The 23,671-nt window shown below is 45.5% G+C and overlaps 1 protein-coding gene across 1 annotated transcript in view; it reads right to left on the bottom strand.

Annotated features, from left to right (window-relative positions):
- The window catches only part of LOC106573120 (hepatocyte growth factor receptor), a 78,821-nt gene that overhangs the window by 35,425 nt on the left and 19,725 nt on the right, over positions 1-23,671 (bottom strand). The window contains exons 3-10 of the mRNA XM_014147829.2: positions 17,052-17,243; positions 13,118-13,279; positions 11,334-11,510; positions 10,065-10,225; positions 9,369-9,474; positions 8,949-9,085; positions 7,009-7,173; positions 5,421-5,523 (exon numbers count right to left, since the gene is read on the bottom strand). Of these exons, the coding sequence (XP_014003304.1) occupies positions 5,421-5,523; positions 7,009-7,173; positions 8,949-9,085; positions 9,369-9,474; positions 10,065-10,225; positions 11,334-11,510; positions 13,118-13,279; positions 17,052-17,243 (1,203 nt within the window). The remainder of the gene's footprint in view (positions 1-5,420; positions 5,524-7,008; positions 7,174-8,948; positions 9,086-9,368; positions 9,475-10,064; positions 10,226-11,333; positions 11,511-13,117; positions 13,280-17,051; positions 17,244-23,671) is intronic.

Genomic DNA, 23,671 nt, shown 5'->3' with positions numbered 1-23,671 from the left:
ATCGTAAAAGAAAAAAAAACATTCCTTTCATGTTTGTGGGAAAGCTGAGATTACTTGAGCCTCGGCTTTACTCCAGATCTGAGAAACAGATATCAAGTCAATTCTGGACATTTTTTTTCTTCTCTGTCTCCTTTCTCTCATGCTGTTGTCGAGGCCCCAAATCACATTGTTGGTCTATGGAAGATTTGTTTTTCTTCTCTTCTAGACCTTGTTGGTATGAAATCTATGGAAAGAGGATCACGAGTGTGTGTGTTTGTACTGTACGTGCCTGCAAGTGTGTGGTTGTGCATGTGTGCATGTCAGCATGCGTACTGTATGTGTACAGTATACTGCATATGTGGAGTATATTATGGACTCCTATTTCAACCACAGTCCTACTATATTTTACTGGCTGACAGTCAGCTAGGGGTCTGTGCAGTCAGGTTACCCAAAGTCAGGAGATGAAATTGTACACGGATCAAAGTTTTATTTTCCTCTTTCCCTTTTCTCTACTGAACAAACACAGAGCTGCTGTGGTGGTGGATGATGACAGGCCCGCTCAAATTACTGCTCGGGCATTCATATATCCAGGGGTGTTCTCTTTGGAAACAGTGATCCCTCTCTCTCTATCTCCCTCTCTTCTCCGGCGACCCCATGTTGTGGGTCAAGATAATACTGTGCCTCATACTGTCTCTTCCTAGAGAATGCCTCATCTCATCCTGGTTACTGTAAAGAATTTAAGAGGCAACAGCTGGAGCATTAGGGGACTAGAGCATTATCCCCTATACTAAATCATTAGAAATTATACCCCATGTGGTTAAACACAGTACAAGTCCCTGTCTTGTCTTGCCTGGTGCACTGTCATCCAGTCAGTATTCTCTGGGGCTTTAGGTATTAGATTAATGGTTGGAATGGAAAGGAAATAAGATTGTTTGAAAAGGGACAAACTCAGTGCATGCGTTGAACCATGCTTATTTGATCTATAGTTGTACCAAGGTGGATCCCATTTCTATGCAAGTCTATTGAGAAAATGCGCTGAAATTCTAAGCACAATAAATTCCATGGAACATTTTCAAAGTCTCCAAATCGAAACCTTCAAATCATAAACGTATAACAATGTTATTGGTAGTTGAATTGATACTGAGGCATATTATGAGGACACCTTCTACATGTGTCCTTTTTCCTTCCTCATCCCCATCTGATCCCTCCTCTCCTGTTGTCTCTTCTAACCCTAGCCCTCCCTGAGGCTCTATAGAGCACCAACCTCATCACAGGTCACACCAGGAGGGGGTCAGTGAAAGGGAAACTGAAAGGCGAGCTGGTGTGTGTGTGTGTGCGTGAGTGCGCTTGATGTCAGGGGGTAGGGGTTGGTTGTAGCTTAGCTGATACAGATACAGTGGTCTGGTGTAGAGGGGGTGGAGAGGGATAGAGAGGGATTTTGTTTGGTTGAGATATGAGATAAAGTGTTAGAGCAGTGTGTGTTTTGCTTGAGTGTGCGTTTCTCCAAAGGGAGTCATGACTAAACCTCTGTGCCTTGCTATCACGTTGAAAGATAACACCATAACAAAGCACTACCTGTCCACATAACATCAGAGGCCACTTGTGTGTAAAACATATTTGTTGTGGTTCATAGAGATGACAAGATGGCGCCGATAAAGATGGAAGCTTCGCTTCAAGTCCTTAGGAAACTGTGCAGTATTTAGTTTTTTTAAATGTATTATTTCTTACATTGTTAACTCAGAAAACCAACACTACGACCAGGAATGCGACTTTCCCAAAGCGGATCCTTTATCTGCACCTCCCAGGGCATTTGAACTGATTCCAGAGGCCGACTCAAAACAACGCCGTCGGAGGAGAGGGTGCCGGAGCAGTCTTCTAGGCTTCGGATGCTCGCACACCACCCACCACTTCTGAGTATATTACTCGCTAATGTCCAGTCCCTAGTTAACAAAGTCAACAAAATTAGGGCAAGGGTTGCTTTCCAAAGAGATATCCGGGATTGTAACATACTCTGTTTCACAGAGACATGGCTAGCTGGGGACATGCTGTCGGAATCTGTACAGCCAACGGGATTTTCAGTGCATCGCACCGACAGGAACACACATCTCTCTGTTAGAAGATGGGCGGGGGACAATCAAATGCCGACCGTATTATCTCCCAAGGGAACTCTCCTTGGGTTATTGTCACAGCCGTGTGTATCCCCCCGCAAGCGGATACCAAGATAGCCATCAAGGCTGTCTTGGTATCTTTATGCACACTGGAAACCATATATCCTGAGGCTGCATTTATTGTAGCTAGGGATTTTAACTAAGCTAATCTGAGAACAAGGCTACTTCAATTCTATCAGCATATCGATTGCAGTACACGAGCGAGTAACACACTCGACCACTGCTACTCTAACTTCCGCGATGCATACAAGGCCCTCCCCCACACTCCTTTTGGCAAATCTGACCATGACTCCATCTTGTTGCTCCCCTCCTATAGGCAGAAACTAAAACAGGAAGTGCCCGTGCTTAGGTCTATCCAACGCTGGTCTGACCAATCGGATTCCACGCTTTAAGATTGCTTTGATCAAGTGGACTGGGATATGTTCCGGGTAGCCTCAGACAATAACATTGACATATACGCTGACTCGGTGAGCAAGTTTATAAGGAAGTGTATAGGAGATGTTGTACCTACTGTGACTATTAAAACCTTCCCTAACCAGAAACCGTGGATTGATGGCAGCATTCGCGCAAAACTGAAAGCACGTACCACTGCATTTAATCATGACAAGGCGACTGGAAACAAGACCAAATACAAACAGTGTAGTTATTCCCTGCGTAAGGCAATCAAACAAGCAAAGCATCAGTGTAGAGACAAAGTGGAATCGCAAATCAATGGCTAAAACACGAGACATATGTGGCAGGGTCTACAGACAATCACGCATTACAAAAAGAAAACCAGCCCCATCGCGAACATTGACGCCTTGCTCCCAGACAAATTAAACAACTTCTTTGCACGCTTTGGGGACAATACAGTGCCACCGACACAGCCCGCTACCAAAGACTGTGGGATCTCCTTCTCCATGGCTGACGTGAGTAAAACATTTAAACGTGTTAACCCTCGCAAGGCTGCCGGCCCAGACGGCATCCCTTGCCGCGTCCTCAGAGCATGCGCAGACCAGCTGGCTGGTGTGTTTATAGACATATTCAATCAAACCCTATTCCAGTCTGCTGTCCCCACATGCTTCAAGATGGCCACCATTGTTCCTGTTCCCAAGAAAGCTAAGGTAACTGAACAAAATGACTATCGCCCTGTAGCACTCACTTCTGTCATCATGAAGTGCTTTAAGAGACTAGTCCAGGAACATATCGCCTCCACCCTACCTGTTATCCTAGTCCAACTTAAATTTGCTTACAGCCCCAATAGGTCCACAGATGAGGCAATCACCATCACAGGTATGAAACATCTCCACTCTGCTGATCCTCAACACTGAGGCCCCACAAGAGTGCGTTCTCAGCCCTCTCCTGTACTCCCTGTTCACCCATGACTGAGTGGCCACGCATGCCTCCAACTCAATCATCAAGTTTGCAGACGACACTACAGTGGTAGGCTTGATTATCAACATTGACGAGACAGCCTACAGGGAGGAGGTGAGGGCCCTCGGAGTGTGGTGTCAGGAAAATAACCTCTCACTCAATGTCAGCAAAACAAAAGAGATTATCGTGGACTTCAGGAAACAGCAAAGGGAGCACCCCCCTATCCACATCGACGGGCCAGCAGTGTAGAAAGTGGAATGTTTTAAGTTCCTCTGTGTACATATCACCGACAAACTGAAAATGGTCCACGCACACAGACAGTGTGGTGAAGAAGGCGCAACAGCGCCTCTTCAACCTCAGGAGGCTGAAACAATTTGGCTTGTCACCAAAACCCTCACTAATTTTTACAGGTGCACAATTGAGAGCATCCTGTCGGGCTGTATCGCCGCCTGGTACGGCAACTGCACCACCCATAACCGTAAGTATCTCCAGAGGGTGGTACGGTCTGCACAACGCATCATCGGGGGCAAACTACCTGCCCTCCAGGACACCTACAGAACCCGATGTCACAGGAAGGCAAAAAAGATAATCAAGGACAATAACCACCCAAGCCACTACCTGTTCACCTGACTTCCATCCAGAAGGCGAGGTCAGTACAGGTGCATCAAAGCTGAGACAAAGAGATTGAAAAACAGCTTCTATCTCAAGAACATCAGATTGTTAAACAGCCACCACTATCACAGAGAGGCGGCTGCCTACCTACAGACTTGATATCATTGGCCACTTTAATAAATGGAACCCTAATCACTTTAATAATGCCACTTTAAGAATGTTTACATCTCGCATTACTCATCTCATATGTATATACTGTATACTGTATCCTTCACCATCTATTCTTTATCTATTGCATCTTAGCCGCTCTGTCACTGCTCATCCATATATTTTATACTTATATATTCTCATCCCATTCCTTTACTAGATTGTGTCTGTTTTGGTTTTGTTATGGAATTGTTACATACTGTATTACCTGTTACATACTGCTGCACTGTCGGACCTAGAAGCACAAGCATATCTCTACACTCGCAATATCATCTGCTAACCATGTGTATGTGACCAATAACATTTGATTTGATTTGGGAACAACATGTCACAATGTGGGCCAACTCAAAGTCAAGCAACCACCAACCCCAACACTAAGGTGTACCAGTTTGTTTCAAGACAGAGGGTAACATTAAAAAACAACTGCAATGAAACCTACATTTCTATCTAGTTATCAAGGGTTCCTTATAAAAGTGGAACGAACGGAGAGTCAGGTCAGGGTTTCTTTAGTGCTGTGGTAACCATGATAGTGCCTGAATACATGTGTATGCACCACAGCTTTCTTAGAATAAGGAGAATCAACACAGATTGAAGAGATTGAGGCAATGGTTGTGTCCCAAATGTTACCCTATTCCCTTTGTAGTGCATAATAAACCATGGTTGTGTCCCATAGAGTTTTGGTCAAAAGTAGTGCACTAAATAGGGATTATGGTGCTATTTGGGATGCAGAAAAGATAATCAACCCAGATTGAGCAGATTGAAGCCAGATAATAAACCAAGTCAGCTACCGTAACATTACTGTGTGACTCAGAGGTGATGACTCTATCGCATATGGAGCGTAGATTTTCCATTTCCCCTCCATCCATTCGTACAAATCTATCTAGCACTGTTCCCCTAATATTTCACTTATTTCTCCTCTTTTCAGGGGGGCTTAATGACAATAACAGCCACACGGTTTGTGTGACGGGCGCCTGGAGGTATTTCGTTTTTGCACAGGCTGGAAGATCTCCGGTTGGTCGCCTCAACAGACGGACAGACACTCAGTGGGAAAGAGGTCTTCCTAAACCTCAATCCTAGTTCAATAAAGGTTCAGACACTCACCACAGTGAAGACCTTGCCGTCCTGGGCTGTGGGGATGAGCACCATCTGAGGCGGGGAAGCCGAGTGAAGGTAGAAGCCCTGGGCCACCACCGTGCTGCCTCCACTATTGGTGACACAGAGAAAGTAGGCATGAATAATGACAAAGTGTGGTCTCCATGGAAAAAATGGATGCTAGGGATTAGTCACTATCAATAAAACATCACAATAAGGCGCAGAGTGTTAGATTTGCCTGCTGCAAACATCTAAAACAATTTTCAACTGCATGCCGTTTTCAAGGGATTGTTAAATAAATGTTAACTGTCCTACAAAAATCATCACCTCTTGAAGAACACAGTCATAACTACAAATGCATTAGTATTCCATGCAAAACAATTGCGCACATTTGGCTCTATAATCAGCGTTATACAGCAAGTACCTGCATGCTTTTAATGATCATTAAAAATCAATTCATCCTGTAATATTGGCCACCATTAATTGGATATTTGAGTGATATACAGTCAAATAAAAGTGAACTAATGTATAAGTGACAAGTAGGCTATGAGTGTTTTACGTTCATTTCCCATCTTTTGTGAGATCTGCCTGTCAAGCAGCAGAAGGGCGTATTTGACGATATAAACTGTAAAGGTTGGCTAGACATAGACGTAAGTAGACCTAATGTACTTTTCCCCCCCAACCAACGTAGGCCTTCCTAGTGAAGTTAGCTAACAAGATCCCCTTTTCAATTTTGTTTTTAAGAGTGTTTAATCACGATTGCTGCTGACAGACATTTTAGGCTCCATTTATTGATGGACCACGTCAAATTGGCTAGCTAGCTAATAACAGTTAACAAAGCTAGAAGGCTCTATCCAAATATTGTTTGATTTGCTTGCTATACTGGTGATGATAGTAATCCGACTGACAATGTTACTAAGTCAAAGAAATGCCGATGTCAAGCTCTTTCCAAAAGCCTAGTCTCTGACGAAGCAAGCTAAATGGCACATGTTGTTTGCTTAGCTAGCTACATGCCAAATCGATAGGCTACCCTCACCTGTCTGAAAATACACGCTCAATCGATGTTTTCTGATCATAAAAAGTATGCAGTTACTTACTGTATAACTCTGATGATTGATGTGGAATAATCGGAAATGTGTAGTTCTGACTATGCTCTTCGAGAGGTGATGATATTCCAACCAAATAGTTAGAACATTTATTTAACAATACCTTGACAACGAAACATAGTTGTCAATGGTTTTAGCGGAGCTGGGGGTCTCTTTGCCCACCAGCAGCCAAACAGATTTTTATTTAATGTGTCCCTCTTCACCCACTTATCTTTTATGAATGTCTCTCTCACTTTCTCTTCTCCTCTATATACCACACACTGCTACTTGTTCTTTCTCTCTGTGACTTCTCTGTTTCCATAAACTCCCCCTACAATCTTTCATTCTCTTCTCTGACACCTGTGTCCTATGGAACCTCTTCCTATGGATAATAATAGCGATATCTATTTCCCTAGCTGCCTCTGTCGACACCTCCTTATTACTCCTGTTATTGCTCTACGGCCTGCCTTCCTCCTAACTAACGGACGAACTAGCAAACGAATATCAAGTACCTGATGAAGGATCGTGTGGGCTGGATGCTGGAGATGAGAGGGTCCTCGTTGTAGGTGAAGAGTACAGGAGCCTCTCGGACCACAGAGTCCACCCTCACATACACCGCCTGGAGGGACGGGGCCGACTGGGGAGGGGTTCTGCACATCAGCATGGTAACTGACATACTGGAGAGAGACAGAATACACATCGGCATATTAATGAGAGTACACACACACACAACACAATTCCTCACATTTGGATAATTACCCAAACATGTTAAATACAGTGTGTATTGTCCGCATGTACAGTGGGGGGAAAAAGTATTTGATCCCCTGCTGATTTTGTACGTTTGCCCACTGATAAAGAAAGGATCAGTCTATAATTTTAATGGTAGGTTTATTTGAACAGTGAGAGCCAGAATAACAACAAAAAATCCAGAAAAACGCATGTCAAAAATGTTATAAATTGATTTGCATTTTAATGAGGGAAATAAGTACTTGACCCCCTCTTAATCAGAAAGATTTCTGGCTCCCAGGTGTCTTTTATACAGGTAAGGAGCTGAGATTAGGAGCACACTCTTAAAGGGAGTGCTCCTAACCGCAGCTTGTTACCTGTAAAAAAGACATCTGTCCACAGAAGCAATCAATCAATCAGATTCCAAACTCTCCACCATGGCCAAGACCAAAGAGCTCTCCAAGGATGTCAGGGACAAGATTGTAGACCTACACAAGGCTGGAATGGGCTACAAGACCAACGCCAAGCAGCTTGGTGAGAAAGTGACAACATTTGGTGTGATTATTCGCAAATGGAAGAAACACAAAAGAACTGTCAATATCCCTCGGCCTGGGGCTCCATGCAAGTTCTCACCTCGTGGGGTTGCAATGATCATGAGAACGGTGAGGAATCAGCCGAGAACTACACAGGAGGATCTTGTCAATGATCTGAAGGCAGATGGGACCATAGTCACCAAGAAAATAATTGGTAACACACTACGCCGTGAAGGACTGAAATCCTGCAGCGCCTGCAAGGTCCCAAGGCTCAAGAATACATTTACATGCCCATCTGAAGTTTGCCAATGAACATCTGAATGATTCAGAGGACAACTGGTGAAAGTGTTGTGGTCAGATGAGACCAAAATGGAGCTCCTTGGCATCAACTCAACTCGCCGTGTTTGGAGGAGGAGGAATGCTGCCTATGACCCCAAGAACACCATCTCCACCGTCAAATATGGAGGTGGAAACATTATGCTTTGCGGGCATTTTTCTGCTAAGGGGACAGGACAACTTCACCGCATCAAAGGGATAATGGACGGGGCCATGTACCGTCAAATCTTGGGTGAGAACATCCTTCCCTCAGCCAGGGCATTGAAAATGGGTTGTGGATGGGTATTCCAGCATGACAATGACCCCAAACACACAGTCAAGGCAACAAAGGAGTGGCTCAAGAAGAAGCACATTAAGGTCCTGGAGTGGCCTAGCCAGTCTCCAGACCTTAATCCCGTAGAAAATCTGTGGAGGGAGCTGAAGGTTCGAGTTGCCAAACGTCAGCCTTGAAACCTTAATGACTTGGAGAAGATCTGCAAAGAGGAGTGGGACAAAATCCCTCCTGAGATGTGTGCAAACCTGGTGGCCAACTACAAGAAACGTCTGACCTCTGTGATTGCCAACAAGGGTTTTGCCACCAAGTACTAAGTCATGTTTTGCAGAGGGGTCAAATACTTATTTCCCTCATTAAAATGCAAATCATTTTATAACATTTTTGACATGCGTTTTTCTGGATTTTTTTGTTGTTATTCTGTCTCTCACTGTTCAAATTAACCTACCATTAAAATTATAGACTGATCATTTCTTTGTAAGTGGGCAAACGTACAAAATCAGCAGGGGATCAAATACTTTTTCCCCCCACTGTACACACACACACACAAGCATTTTTACTCGAAGCAGAAACATTATGTACTCACCTCAGGATCTCACAGGTTGCGTTCCCAACAGTGACCTGTCTGGTGTTGCCACTGTCTAAGAAAGAGCCTCTGATGGTGAGCACGGTGCCTCCTGACTTAGGACCGAATGCAGGGAAGATCTCCCTGATTACTGGGATCTGTGTGAGCGAGGCAGGAGGGGAGTAGAAACCACTTCAAACCCAACAACAACCACAATTACAGTTCATATGTAAATCAGTCAGTTACTGTAAGTAATCAATCTGTCCATCCATCTGACATACTGTACCTACAGTGCCTATGACAGTGGGCACCAACTGTAGTCGTGGAGAGCTAGAGAGAGAACCAAAGCCTGCATTTTTAGCTCTCCAGGACCAGGGTTAATGACTACTGTCTACTGAGTTCATATTGTGATTGTGAGTGGAGACAGCATTCAGTTCTTACCACAAAGGTGAATCCCTGTGCTTGGGACATCTCCTTGCCACTGTGGACCTTCACCACACTACTAGCCAGAGACGAGTTCACAGGAGACGCCGGAACACACACCAACCTACACACACAGAGACGTGTACACACACACAATTCAATAAAACATGATTTATCCCACAAGAGAGGCACAAGAACACCAACAACAAACATTGTGTGCTCGCTCTTGTTGGGGTAAGCAAGAGGTTAACCTAATTTGATGATGACTTTACTACGCTGCAGAAAAGCACAAAGAGGCCATCTTTCGGGGGGTTCAATCTTCTACACAATGAGTTGACTATAAGAGGGGGGGATGTTTGGTAACATGGGCTTTTGAGTTAAACGCTGCTGTCTGGCATGGCCTCTTGGATTGGAAAGAGTGAAATTCTGTACACAGCCATTCTCCCACCAATTTAACACTTAGTGAAATCATGAGCAGAATGCAATGCAATGTGCGAATGCGCCCCGGCACTTGGAGTCCTCATTCTATGGCGCCATTTCCTTAACATTCTTCATTCAACTGTCTAACCCTCTCACCCTTATCCCAACGCATGATTAAACAGTACACACACAAACACAACCCCACACCCCCACCCACTGACTCAACCACAAGCATGCATGCACTATTCCCCCCCGCCTACACACACACCCCAATCCCAGTTCGTCCTCCCTCACCTGTTGCTGTTGCTCTCTCGTTTCAGTAGTTTACAGGGTGCTCCGGCCACGTCCAGGCTGATGAGCGTGTGGTCAAACCTCTCCGTCTTGTTGAAGCCAAAGTTCCTCCCACACACCGTCACCTTGGTGCTCCCTCCCAGGGGGCCGTTGGCTGGGGAGATCTACACGAACACAATAACAACCCGAAGACAACCTTCAAACAACCTCCAAACTAATCAGATAACAAAGACAGAGAAAACCCTGTACTTCTAGTTTCAGGTGCTGGTTTTAGCAGAGACAACTAGTATCCAAAAACAAGTGTAAAAACCACACACGAGAAACGACAGGCGACCATACAGACAACCTTTAAACTATCCTTAGACAACCTTTAAACAACAATGGAGGAGTCGCTTACAAGCTCTCCAGTAAAAACATGACTAGCTTGTTCACAGCCAAATCCCACTCTGTCACTGTGTAATGTATCCAGGTTACTGGTGGGAGCTTTGTTTCCATACTTGCCAAAAGGGTATATGGCATATAGTATACTGTACAATTAGCTACAGGTAACTGCCAAAATAATTGTACAAATTTGTGTAAATGAGGGATACAAAGTATATTGAAAGTAGGTGCTTCCACACAGGTGTGGTTCCTGAGTTAATTAAGCAAGTAACATCCCATAATGCTTAGGGTCATGTCTAAAAACGCTGCATAGGCCATTATTTTTGACATTATTCTGGTTACCATGGCTATGCCCCCATAGGATGACAATGCGCTCATCCACAGGGTCACTGAATGGTTTGATTAGCATGAAAACGATGTAAACCACATGCCAAGGCTGTCTCAGTCACCAGATCTCAACCAAATTGAACACTTATCGGAGATTCTGAAGCGGTGCCTCAGACAGCGTTTTCTACTACCATCAACAAAACACCAAATTATGGAATTTATTGTGGAAGAATGGTGTTGCATCCCTCCAATAGATTTCCAGACACTTGTAGAATCTGTGCCAAAGTGCATTGAAGCTGTTTTGGCAATTGGTGGCCCAACGCCCTATTAAGACACTTTATGTTGGTGTTTCCTTTATTTTGGGAGTTAAAGGTATGGCCTCAGATGACACTAGTCACTAGCAGCTTGTCTTTGTTTATGTATACACTCTCACAGTATCGCAATAAAGACCAAAACAACAACACAGTCCCAGTATTTTGGTCAGAGGGAGTGACATAGGGGGTGTTGTGAAATGTTGTGCTTGTGGACAACAAAGCTTTTTTTTAACTTGAACTGGCTAGTTACCGTGGTGATGACGGGAGGGCAGGAGTCCTGGGTCCAGAGGGATGCTGGGTGACACTGGGCTGCCCTGGTGCAGCGACCGTCACACCAGCCACATCCCATAAAACCTGGCGCCAGCAGGCAGGAACTACACATCCACTGCTGCTCACAGCCAGGACCAATCAGAGGGACCTTGGTGATCTGGGCGTACACATGACAGCCAATCAGAATACAGACTAAACAAAAATAAGTTTGTTTTGTACATAAGAATGCTGTGGGTTTGATTCCTGCATTGATCACATAACAATATGACACTTTGGATAAAAGCATCTGCTAAGCTAAAATACCATATCATTACTATTATAATATTATATAGTTATGCATTACTTCATTGTAAAAACATCATACTGTACAGTGCCTTCGGGAAGTATTCGTACCCTTGACTTATTCCACATTGTGTTGTGTTACAGCCTGAATTCAACATTGATTAAGTAATTTTTTTCTCACCTATCTACACAATGACAAAGTGAAAACATGTTTTTTGAAAAATGTTGCAAATCAATACATATTAGAACCATCTTTGGTAGCGATTACAGCTGTGAGTCTTTCTGCATGTCTCTAAGAGCTTTGCACACCTGGATTGTACATTATTTATATCTACTAAACGGACATATGGAATTGTTTTAAGATGGTCTTACCATGGATCATTTAGCTATTTGATTTAGAATTTTAGGACCCCTTTAGGTATCAATTAATATTATTTTTATTTGGCCTTTACTACTATAGCCCATAGAAACACATTGAATAACACATTCATAAATGTAAAAAAAAAGTCAAATAGTTAAAAAATAAACAATAGAGAATAAGGTTATGAAGTATCTGTCTTATATCTACGAGATAGAAGAAAGCTCAGGAAATATATATATATTTTTTTGACAAATATTTATCCTCTTATTTTTGGTGGCACAAAACTACATCCAAAACAGAGAACATCATGTTCGTGAGAGTCTACCCTTTCCACAGTGGGGTCATACTCGTTTGTAGGCTAAACCATTCGGAAGCTACAGACATTTTCATAAGAATAACTATTTTCGGAATTTCAAGGTCTGACAAACACCGCAGATGTGGAAGGCCGACATATGCGGATGTCCATGCTACTTATTATGTGACTTGTTAAGCAATGTTTTACTCCTGAGAGTATTTAGGCTTGCCATAACAAAGGGCAATACTTATTGACTCGAGACATTTCAGCTTTTCATTTAAAAAAAAATAATAATTGTAAAAACGTTGAAAGAAAGAGAATTCCACTTTCACATTATGGGGTATTGTACGTAGGCCAGTGACAAAAAAAATCTAAATGAAATCCATTTTTTTATTTCTCTGATCAATGTGGGAATACGGGGAAAACATTTATTTTCAACTGTTGGCTGAACTGTTGTGGGACATTGATGTCAAGCTTTCAGGACATCGTTTCCAACTATTTGTTGGCTCTGGTCAGTGTTGAACACTGTGTCTTAGTGCCAGGGGGCTGTTGTTTCCATCAAACCAGTAATGTAAAGAATGTCTGCTATGAATATAAAGTATGTGTGTGTCGATACAGTGTGCGTGTGTGTGTGTCTTTGAGTGTATCATTACACACTGTGTGTCTTTGTGTGTGTGTGTGTGTGTGTGTGTCTTTGAGTGTATCATTACACACTGTGTGTCTTTGTGTGTGTGTGTGTGTGTGTGTGTGTGTGTGTGTGTGTGTGTGTGTGTGTGTTTCTTCATGTCTTTTGATACTCCCTCCCCTGTGTCTACTGTCTACCCACCTTATTTCCTGTCACCAACAATAGTGAGCCGTCCTGGCTGCGCTGGGGGGAGCCGTCGTGGCGCTGGGGGGACAGGAGAGCCACCTCGGGGGACACGGGGCGCGAGTCATCCAGACGGAAGTCCACATGGGGCGTGCTGCGTTTGGAACGGGAAACTACCACCTGGGTATGACAGAGGCCTGGCCAGCTCAGTAAAACACAGAGTTAAACCATTTAATAGAAGAAAAAAACACATCCCTGTCTACCGGAGATGCCACACATACCTCAGTTATTAAGAAAGCAATGTAATAATGTCGAAAGGCACTGTGGGGTGCTGTACTTGGGCAGACTGCCTAAGCGTTTCTTCGGGTTGCGTAAGTCCATAGAGTGTAGAAAGACATTTTCGTGAAAAACTCTGTCAGTGTAAACTTAAACGGCGAAAACCAAATATAAAGTAAGTAGAAAAGATAATGGACCTAGATATTTTTGAAGGTCCAACGCAGAAGTTTTTATCTCAATATCAAATCATTTCTGGGTAACACTGAAGTACCTTACTGTGATTGTTTTCAATCAAAATTGTCAAAAATAAACAAACATAGCTTGTTAGCTAAGAGCAGTTTTGAAAGCAAGAATGTTGATAGGACTGTCTGGGAGTGGTCTGAGTGGGGAGGGGAAAACTGAAAAGTATCTGTTATTGGGAGAGGTTTGGAACTCTCTTTCTTTTTGGTCAATTAACTAATCTACCACCTGGTGATGTCCTCAGGCAGGCTAAAACTCCATCCCACCAAAACAGGCAGACATTTTCTCTCAGCAGCACAGCAGAATGTGTAGAATTGCAGGAAATTAGCTTTCAAACTGCAAACATTTCTCTCAGCTCCATGGAGAAATTAGTAAAATTGCAGGAAATTGGCTTAAAAATTCGAAAACGTCTCTACACCACCAAGATAACGGCCTCTAAAATGTTATCTGAAATTCAGCCAGGCTGCCAGGCCGACCGCGCCCCTACTACAGACCCTACCACGGCCCCTTCCAAGCCTTTTTGATCCAGAAAAAAACTTGACATGAACTTGGACATGGTGATTTCGTAGGACCTTTTAGTGCTGAGTCAATCTTCTGTTGTTTCTACTAATCGGGTGCCGTACAAGATTGAAGGTTGCAATAGAATAGAATACGGTAACGTCCTGGAATCTCGTGCTGCAGACCAGGTTATCTAGTTGTGAAAAGGGACTATTAACACAGTAACACTGAACTATATCTCACTTCACATGCAAAGTGTGTTTTTTTCCATTGGCATTGTATGGGCCCGGCGAGCCACTCCCACTACTGTGTGGAGGGTAATAATGCTGCTATATTGAGAGTGAGATGACAGATTGGCAGATTAGAGCTTAACCACCATTGAGGTGGAGGGAGCTACAGTGAGACAAAAGACATTGCCCGCAGGCAGAAAGAGCAGCAAGAGAGCATCTTGTACCTGGACATGTCAGGAGGTGTTTCAGAAGTTTTATTCACACACACACACACACACACACACACACACACACACACACACACACACACACACACACACACACACACACACACACACACACACACACACACGCCGACGTAGGCACGCATTCATACACATACACACACACGCGCGTACGCACACACATACACACACATAAACGCATGCACGGACATACACACTCCTACACACAGACGCAGTGCAGCGCACGCCTGGAGTAACATACATCATCGGTGGTTACGCTGCAATTACAGGCTTGGAGCTCAGAACCGGTTGGGTTGGGGTGAAACATAACAGTGGGCTGTAATAGAGCGTGGTTATGTCCTGGTGGACATAGGAACACTTTGGTTATATCATCCACTGTATCACCCACCCACCCCTCCTTCTATCTCCCCTTATCTCTTCATTGACTATGGTCCTCCGCCAGGTATGTGACTGCAAGGTGTGTACATGCGTGTCAGCTTTACTCACTTTAAATGACCATTGCATTTCCGTAAAGAGTATGAGGGGGGCTGCTACCCTCTTAGTCTTAAGTAATGTCAGATAGTCAGATGAGGACACTAACGCCTGCTTTCAAGGTCCTTTGTTGACAAGGCACCTTGGAGCATTGAAACACTGACGCTGAAAACCAATGTCTTCTTTGTGACAGACTTCAGCCAGTCAATGAATGGCATGTCTCCTTTCTCATAGGGAACACTATTTCCTGCTCCACTCTTCAGCTACAACCAAAGACTGAATGGCCTAGTCTCTTTCTCCAGAGGTAATAGTGGTGTGAATTACAGCTTATTGTATTAGACAGGGGAAGTTAGCCTATAAACACAGCCACTGTGCTATATTCTCAGTGATATTGAACCATTGGGAGAGATTTCCTGAGCCAGAATGGAGAGACCACGGGGACACAGCACAACACAGCACAGCGTTCTCTTTCTTTCTCCTATCCTCTCTCTTTTGTTCTCTCCATTGGGGCTAAGAGCATTTTTCCTTGGGAACAAAGGGTAAACAGAAAGAAAGGCAGTTGACAGAGGCCTTTCCTAGGATTCTAATAAGCTAGAAGCAATCGTTCAACCTTACAACCTCTCTCCCTCCCTCTTTTTTCTACACTCGGTTCCATATTTCTCTCTCATGCTACAACTCTTCCATTCTACCAATCTTTCCCTACCTTCACCTTGTCTCTTAGTCTCTCTCTCTCTCTCTCTCTCTCCCCCCATGAGGTCCACTGCATCCCTCTCTCAGGACAGCTGGTCTCCTGCTCTCTCCTTCCCAGACCCCCATCCCGAGACAATGAGGTTAGAAATTTCACCACCAACAAAAAAAGAGTGAGAAAAAAAACATGCCAACAGCTGCGGGGACTCGGTGGAGAGAGAGAGAGAGAAATGCTGTGTGAGGGAACGTGTCATCGAAGCTCGGCGCTTGCCATTAACGGGCAGTTCGGCTCATAACCCTGCTTCCGCGCAGCTGTCGTCGCCTTTTCGCCCATTCCCATCGTTCTTCCGTGACTTTTTTAACACAGTTTTTCTGAAAGTACTCATAAAACATCAGAGAGAGTTTGAGGCCAAACAGAGCTTCCTTTACAGGGACATGCAAGACAGAGCAACACTCAAAAGCTCTTATCCGTCAGTGTTCCACTTCCACCTGACCTGACTCAACCTAGCCTGGTCCAAGATCGGTTATGCATTATGCATGTAATTGGGCAGGATGTTGGCTGATCTGGGACCAGGCTAGACTGAGCCATCTCCTGAGTAAATCCTGTCTCTATAGGAGACAGTGAGACCGCTGCTGAGGGCCTACAAACACAAATGGGAAGCGGAAAGTGAAATCCACCATTGGCTGTACTTGTCATTGATAGGCAAAACCAGACGTGGTTTGTTTGCTCAGATGGTACATACGGCGGAACGCAGCAGGAGGGTTTGTGGAAGCATGGCGAGGCAAGGTCAGGGGTCATGTGTTGAGCAAATAGGAAGGAAGCCGCCCTCCTCCCAGCTGTGGTGTTTCCTAACCTGCCCCTGTACTGGTTGCCACCTGTGTCTCGGCTCCTTGTGTTCCCAAAATGTCTGGTTTTACTGGTCACGTACCAACATCCTGCCCCATTTACATGCACAATAAGAAAGGGAGACTGTGCTGCCTGGCCACGGCACCAACAGGCAGTTTTGCAGGTTTGAGCCTTCTGTATACACTCAGGAGCTCAATTGACTTTTTGTTTATGAATAATTCAAAGTTAGGTTTGGTTTCTTCCTCTTCCTTTTTCTTGGGTAAGCAGGTTACAGCACCAACCCTTTGCTGTTCATGGAACTTTTTGGACTAAAAGGGCTCATTCATGCTCCCTCCTTTGCATTGAGTGAGTGTGTGATTTCACACTCACACTGCTCTCCCTCTCGTAAGACGGTTTAAGTAAAGTGTTACAGTTCCCCTTTCTTTGCCAGTACTCCCTCTTGCCCCCTGTCCCCCTACCTGTATGAGGCGTCCGTCTGCGGTGCCCAGGCTGGCCACGGTCTGCTCCTGTGCGGTCGCCACGACAATGGAGGTGAGCAGGACGTTGCTGAACTGACCGCTGAAGTAGTCTAGTCTGGCCATGGTACTGGTCACCTCCAGACGGTAGCCCTCCTCATGCTTCCCACAGCCAAACGAGTCGTCTGACGAACTCTACACGAGGAGGAAAACACATACAACATAAGATATGTGGATCACATGAAATACGTCATATACAGCCAGTGGTTTTTAACTTATTACATTCAGAATGTCACAGTACTTCCCAAGACCCCTAACCTCCCCCAATGCCCCTGTCAGATGAGGGTAAATGGGAGGGAGAGGGATGGAGAGCAGGGCTCCCTAAGCCTCCTCATCTGCTCTTTCATCGGACCCTGCTCGTAATGGAGAGCTGAGTTGTGGCTGGCACAGTGTGTGTGTGTGTTTGTGTGCGTGGCAGGAATTCATGGGAAACACATTGGGAATGCATGCCAGTGTGGCTGCCATAACGTTACACACGCTCCCTGCTCTCTCTCTCTCTCTCTCTCCTTTTGCTTTTCTCTCTCCCTATTTGTCTCCCTCTCTCTAGCTCGCCCAATAGGCATGCAAGAGTCTTCTCCATTAGTAATAGAGTAAAAGTCCACCCTGTAAGTGTGTTTTCGCCTGGCCTATTTTCACTCGGCCACTCTCCAGAACCACTGTCTGGCAATGGCAACCCTGTGCAGGTGTTCACTTGGCCACCCTACTCTCTGCTTTGAAAGTAACCTAAGTCGTCATCATTAAACCATTAGAAGAGGTCACCAGCCATTAAAGTGGAAAAAGCTTGGGGTAGGGTGAGAGGGGATGGAGTGGTCAAGCTAGACAAGCTCCCCCCAGTCGGTCATCAATAGTTTATGAAACCCGAGGCTGGCAGGCGGGGGCCGTGACTAAACAGGCGGGGCCAGCTACAGAGTTTAGGGTGCCAGCTACAGACTACAGAGGCAGAGGGTTACTGATTAAGAGATCCAGGCTGGGGCCCCTAACACTAACTCCACTTGGCCGGGCCTGGCAGCATCTACTGTTTCACTGTACGCTCCAAAGGGCCCAGACACAACACTCAGTAAGGAACACAACACTGGCCCAAAACCCATATGGGAGGAGAGGGAGAGGAAGAGAGAGAGAATGAGAGAGAGGGAGAGAGAGAGAGAGAGTAGTGTATACAATGATGCAGGTCAAGAGGGTCATTTATTTTCAAATGATCTTAAAACCTGGTTGGAATTAGTGTCAACTGACTCACCACACTGACTGATGGTAGCTGTGTATCAGGGAGGGATAGCCAACTAACTAAGCACCCAAAGAGAGACTCTCTGTAAATGAAGTACTACATGTGAGGACTATGTCAGGGTGACTTGCTTGCGATGTGTAACACTGAAATGTCTGGGGTAAACCTCAAAGGTGAGCTTTGAAGCTGAGGAGAACAATGGGAGAGTAATAAATCAAGCAAGCAGCTTTTCTCTAGCAGCCATTACAGACAAAGTAGAGTAGACCAAGGTTTAGCTCCAAGGTGAAAAGACAGTCCTGGCTGGTAGACAAACAAATAATAGTACAGCTTCAAAGCTACGATATACCTGTATGTATCATAAGCCAAACCAGGTTGGACTGGCTACAACTAGCTCCAAGGCTATAGCAAGGGTAGAATAGATAGAGAGACAACTACAGAGGGAAATCCAGGGTAAAAAACCCCACAAAATCTTCAAGGCTCAGGCTGGCCAACATCTCTGGATGTACGTAATGCCAAAAGCCACAGCTGTACTGCAGAGGGCCAGCGGTGCTGAGCTGTCATGCCGGAGTTGATTCACTCTACAAGAACCTCATCTTTCTTTCAGAAGAGAAGAATAATATCTGACGTCTGAGAAGGAGAGAGGACTGAATACCTAGAGTGAAAATAGATCAGCTGGGTAAGATATAGTGTGCGTGTGTGTGTGTGGGGGGGGGACACAGATGACGGATGGACCGTCTTTCATGTGTCTACAGTGTGTGTGTGTGTGTGTGTGTGTGTTTACTTTTGCCCGGAATCTCCAGGCCAACAACTTTGATCCATCATAACTCCCGCTGTCCGCACCTCTAGATACGAGTCTCACGCAAGTAAACCACATGAGATACAGTCCATGGGAAGTGGTCCGAAGTCTGGGACCTCTCTCTCTTACTATTCCCCGAGATTGAGGTGTCATCAAGCCAGGATACTATGGAGATTACCACAGAACCGCTGCAAAAACAGGTCCAGGGGAGATTATTTTGATAGCAAACAAACAGGGTCCTATGGAGTGTTTGTAAAAGCAACGCTGAGCGGGAGGAAGGAGAGACGAAGAAAGAGAAAGGGTTCTGGAGCATTCCATGGAACTCTGTGAAGGTAACGCTGAGGATCAAGGGGACGTAATTGGACAGTGGAAGGGTGTTTTGACAAGTCGTGTTTGAAGCCCCATTGCTATTATCCTAGAGAACTAGGGATTTTCTTTGGCACACAGTAAGACAGTCTTGAAGAATAGTCACGCTGTTGTCATGGCAAACCATTTCCTTAGCGAGGTTAACTATGTTCTCTACTCTCTCTCTAGCTCTCGTTTTTTTTGTTGCTCTGATTTGAAATTGAAAGAGACATTTTAAAAGGTAGGTGAACTCCCAACTGGTTTCTGGTCTCCAAACTTTTCCCAAGTTTTAGGAAGATGTTTTTGTCCAGTAAAACAGAAGCCGAGGGGATATGTGAGACACTGTACACCTTTCCCCCCCCCCCCCACACTTAACCACCGGCCATTGTCTGCAACACAACGGCCAGGCGATAGAGTTACTATGGCAGCAGCGGCTCAGTGTTTAGCTGCTCCGCGGGGCCCGCTAGCGACCCATGTGAGTGTGTGTGTGTCTACATGAGTGTGTATGTGTGTGTGAGGCCTGCCAGAGTCAAGAGGGGTGTGTAATCTGCATGCTGGGTACAGACAAGGTGCAGAGAGAGGTCCAATGTCCTTTTCATACTCCTACTCTGACCCTCGGGCCACGCTCCCATAGAGTAGACACACCGGTGGCTCTAGCAACACAAAACCACTGGGCTGGGGCTGTGTTACTATTTATTATTTTAGTTTATTATTTAAAAAAATGTATCCCCTTTTTCGTAATATCCAATTGGTAGTTACAGTCTTGTCCCATCGCCGCAACTCCCGTAGGTACTCGGGAGAGGCGAAGGTCGAGAGCCGATCGTCCTCTGAAACACAACCCCGCCAAGCCGCACTGCTTCTTGATACAATGCACACTTAACCCGGAAGCCAGCCGCACCAATGTGTCGGAGGAAACACCGTACACCTGTCAACCGTGTCAGCGTGCATGCGCCCGGCCGCGATGGGACAAGGACATCCCGGCCGGCCAAATCCTCCCCTAACCCGGAAAGACGCTGGGTCAATTGTGCGTCGCCTCATGGGTCTCCCTAACGCGGCCGGCTGAGACATAGCCCGGTATCGAACTCGGATCTGTAGTAATGCAGCAAGTACAGGGATGCAGTGCCTCAGACCGCTGCGCCACTCGGGAGGCCCAGGGCTGTGTTACTATTAATAGTAGACACACACCTACACACTTACTTCACTCAGTCATTAAAATACACTGGGGGCTACTGCTTAGAGTAGGCAGAGACACACACACACACACACACACACACACACACACACACACACACACACACACACACACACACACACACACACACACACACACACACACACACACACAGACTTTGTTATTGCTGATTTCTTGAGTGGGGCAGCAAAGCTCTCCACAAAGTCAGCTGGCCTTTTACTAGAATAGCACAACTCTGCCCACTGACAGCTTGCACTGACTGTTGCTTGTGTGTGTACTTATTAGGGAGCAAGTGTGGTTGGGTTGTAATGGGGGTGTGTGTATATGTATGTTTTGTAGAGTCTGGAAGGGGTGTTGATGGGTTATGTGCGAGTAATTACGCATGTACGTATATGTGTGTTTGTGTGTGTGTGGAGGCCCCCCACACAATATACGTAGCTTGTTTATATTATATTTGTATGCATGGGGTAGGGGCACATACTTATGTTCTGAGAGTCCCACGGAGGACACCTGGGCTAAGGGAAGGCACGTGTGTGTGTTTGTGTATGTGTGTATGGGTATGTGTGTGTGTGTCAGGGGAATTAGAGAAGCTGACAATAATGTTGGATTAGACCCTGGCGCTCCGAGGGCAGCTGGTCTGGGGGCGACGCGTGCCCTCCAGATGCCAGGCAGAGTTAGGGGTTAGTGTGTGAGTGTGTGTGTATGGGTTAGGTATGGTGACCCAGGCTGGCATGGGTGCATTGAGCACGGACAGATAACAGCTTCACACGTCATATAAACAGACGCCAGAGGAACTCAGTCAGGCTGAATAATATTCACCTCTGTTTCGGAGTGTAAACCCACCCTTCGTTGGGAACGAGCGTTTCAGTTCATTGAGGGAGAAAAGTACAGGGTCTAAAAGCCCCTGTTGGTAAGAGGGCCCACTCTAAACTTCTCTCTAACCCTCTCTCCCTTTACCCCGCTTTCCTCTTTCCCTTCCTCCCTCTCTCACCCCCCCTCCTCTTTCCCGTCAGTCTCTCCCCACTCTCTTCACCCTTAACATTCCCATTGTTTCTTCCTCCCCTCTCGCTCCCTGTCCACACTCTTCTCCACCTGTCACCCTTCCCTTCCCTTCTCTCTCTCCTCTCATTCCACTCACTCACTCACTCACTCACTCACTCACTCACTCACTCACTCACTCACTCACTCACTCACTCACTCACTCACTCACTCACTCACTCACTCACTCACTCACTCACTCACTCACTCACTCACTCACTCACTCACTCACCCTTCTCTCTTTCTTTCTTTCTTTCTTTCTTTCTCTCTCTTTCTCTTCCTCTCTCTATCTCTCTGTCACTGAGGCACAACTTGGTGTCTGTGGCTCATTTGAATAGTCAAATGATCTGTCAACGCAGACCGGGCAGCTGTGGGGGCCTTTGTGAATCCTGCTGGGGAACAATGCAGCTACCCTTGGGTACCACACTCTATATAGTCACACACAACACACTGGCTGAATGAATGATGAGTGAACGATGACCCAGCACCTCTCTCCCGCTCTCCCTAAGCTGAAGAATGCAGTTACTAATAATTTGCTCCTTAAGCTTGATCTCGTATAGCAAGAGGAGTGCAGTGTAGAGATGTAGAGAGTTTGGGCCAAAGATATTATTTGTGGTCGTACTGTGATGAACTTCTATCCTCAGAGCTCTTTTTCCAGCACGTAGCTACGCTCCATCATCTAAACAATGACTGATATCTGACGATGGGAGGGAAACAGGGAACATCATGGACCTATAGAACATTCTTCACTAGCCCAAGACTTTCTCTTTTCTGTGACCGATAGTCCAGCCAGTCCATACAACATATTTACTGTTGCATGGCAGGCAGCCGCCAGCTTAGCATGTTAATTCAATTAGACCAAACAGACCAACGCAAATTGAGGATAATTTAGTGTTGGGGCAGCGGGACGTGCGGAGTTAGCGCCCATCATTTACCCGCCATGCATTATTAGCATTACCGCTTATCCACTCGTATTCATTACCAACCACCGACAGACAGAAGGGGCTTCGAGGGGGAATCCTTTCCACCATGAACCACCCCCCTGTCTCCTACTACATTACAGTAATGGACTCTGGTATAAGGAAAAGGAAATGCCCAGAGCAGAGTGCACTGGAGAGGAGTTGTCAATGGCCAATGCTCCCTGATGAGTAATAAGGAAACATATCCAACTTGGAATAGGGAACATGCACGATTCCAAAGGAGCGTAACTGCTTTTCAAAGATCCAAGATCCAAACTGACATGCTTTAAAGCCCTTTCCTGCCAAACTAATTGAAACGGAATTCCTGGTTCTCAGTCAGTAGTAGTCTGGACTAATCAATTCCACCCGGGCCAGCGAGCAGCAAAACCTTTGGCAGAGCCTTTTTAGTGACGACTTCACAGTGAGTGAAGTTAAAAGTCTGAAATCCTGCTCCTTCCTTCAGGCCATTCCGCTACCACTTGCATGGTGTGTTTAGGGCTCTCAGTGTGTGTCTGTCTGTCTGGTCTCTCTCGCTCTCTCTTTTTATTTTTTTGGAGGACCAACGCAGAGCAAAGGGAGAAGGATTTTCCACACACCGAACCATTAAGACCTTAGCTAACTGTATATGAGACAAGGTGGGGAAACACAGAAGGACCACAGTACCAGTAGCAGTTCCAACAGTAGGGACTTTTAGATGAACCAGATAACCAAAGGTTGTAAACAGGGCCAGGAAACTATACACTGTATCTTGGCTCTGGGTCTGACAGCGTTGCTTATCAGTGTACATTGACGCAGGGCCTGGGGAGCACTGGGGAGCATCAATATTCTGTGTGCATGCCTAATTTATTTATCTTAAAGGCCCAGTGGACTCAAAAACATGTTTTTCCACACTATGAGGTTGGAATAATACTGTGAAATTATAAAAATTATGATAATGCCCTTTTAGTGTAAGAGCTGTTTGAAAAGAATGGCTGAAATGTCAGGCTGTTTTGGTGGGATGGAGCTTTGGCCTTC

This window comes from Salmo salar, chromosome ssa16 (assembly GCF_905237065.1).
Source record: "Salmo salar chromosome ssa16, Ssal_v3.1, whole genome shotgun sequence".
NCBI lineage: Eukaryota > Metazoa > Chordata > Actinopteri > Salmoniformes > Salmonidae > Salmo > Salmo salar.
This window is presented reverse-complemented; position numbering and strand designations above follow the sequence as displayed.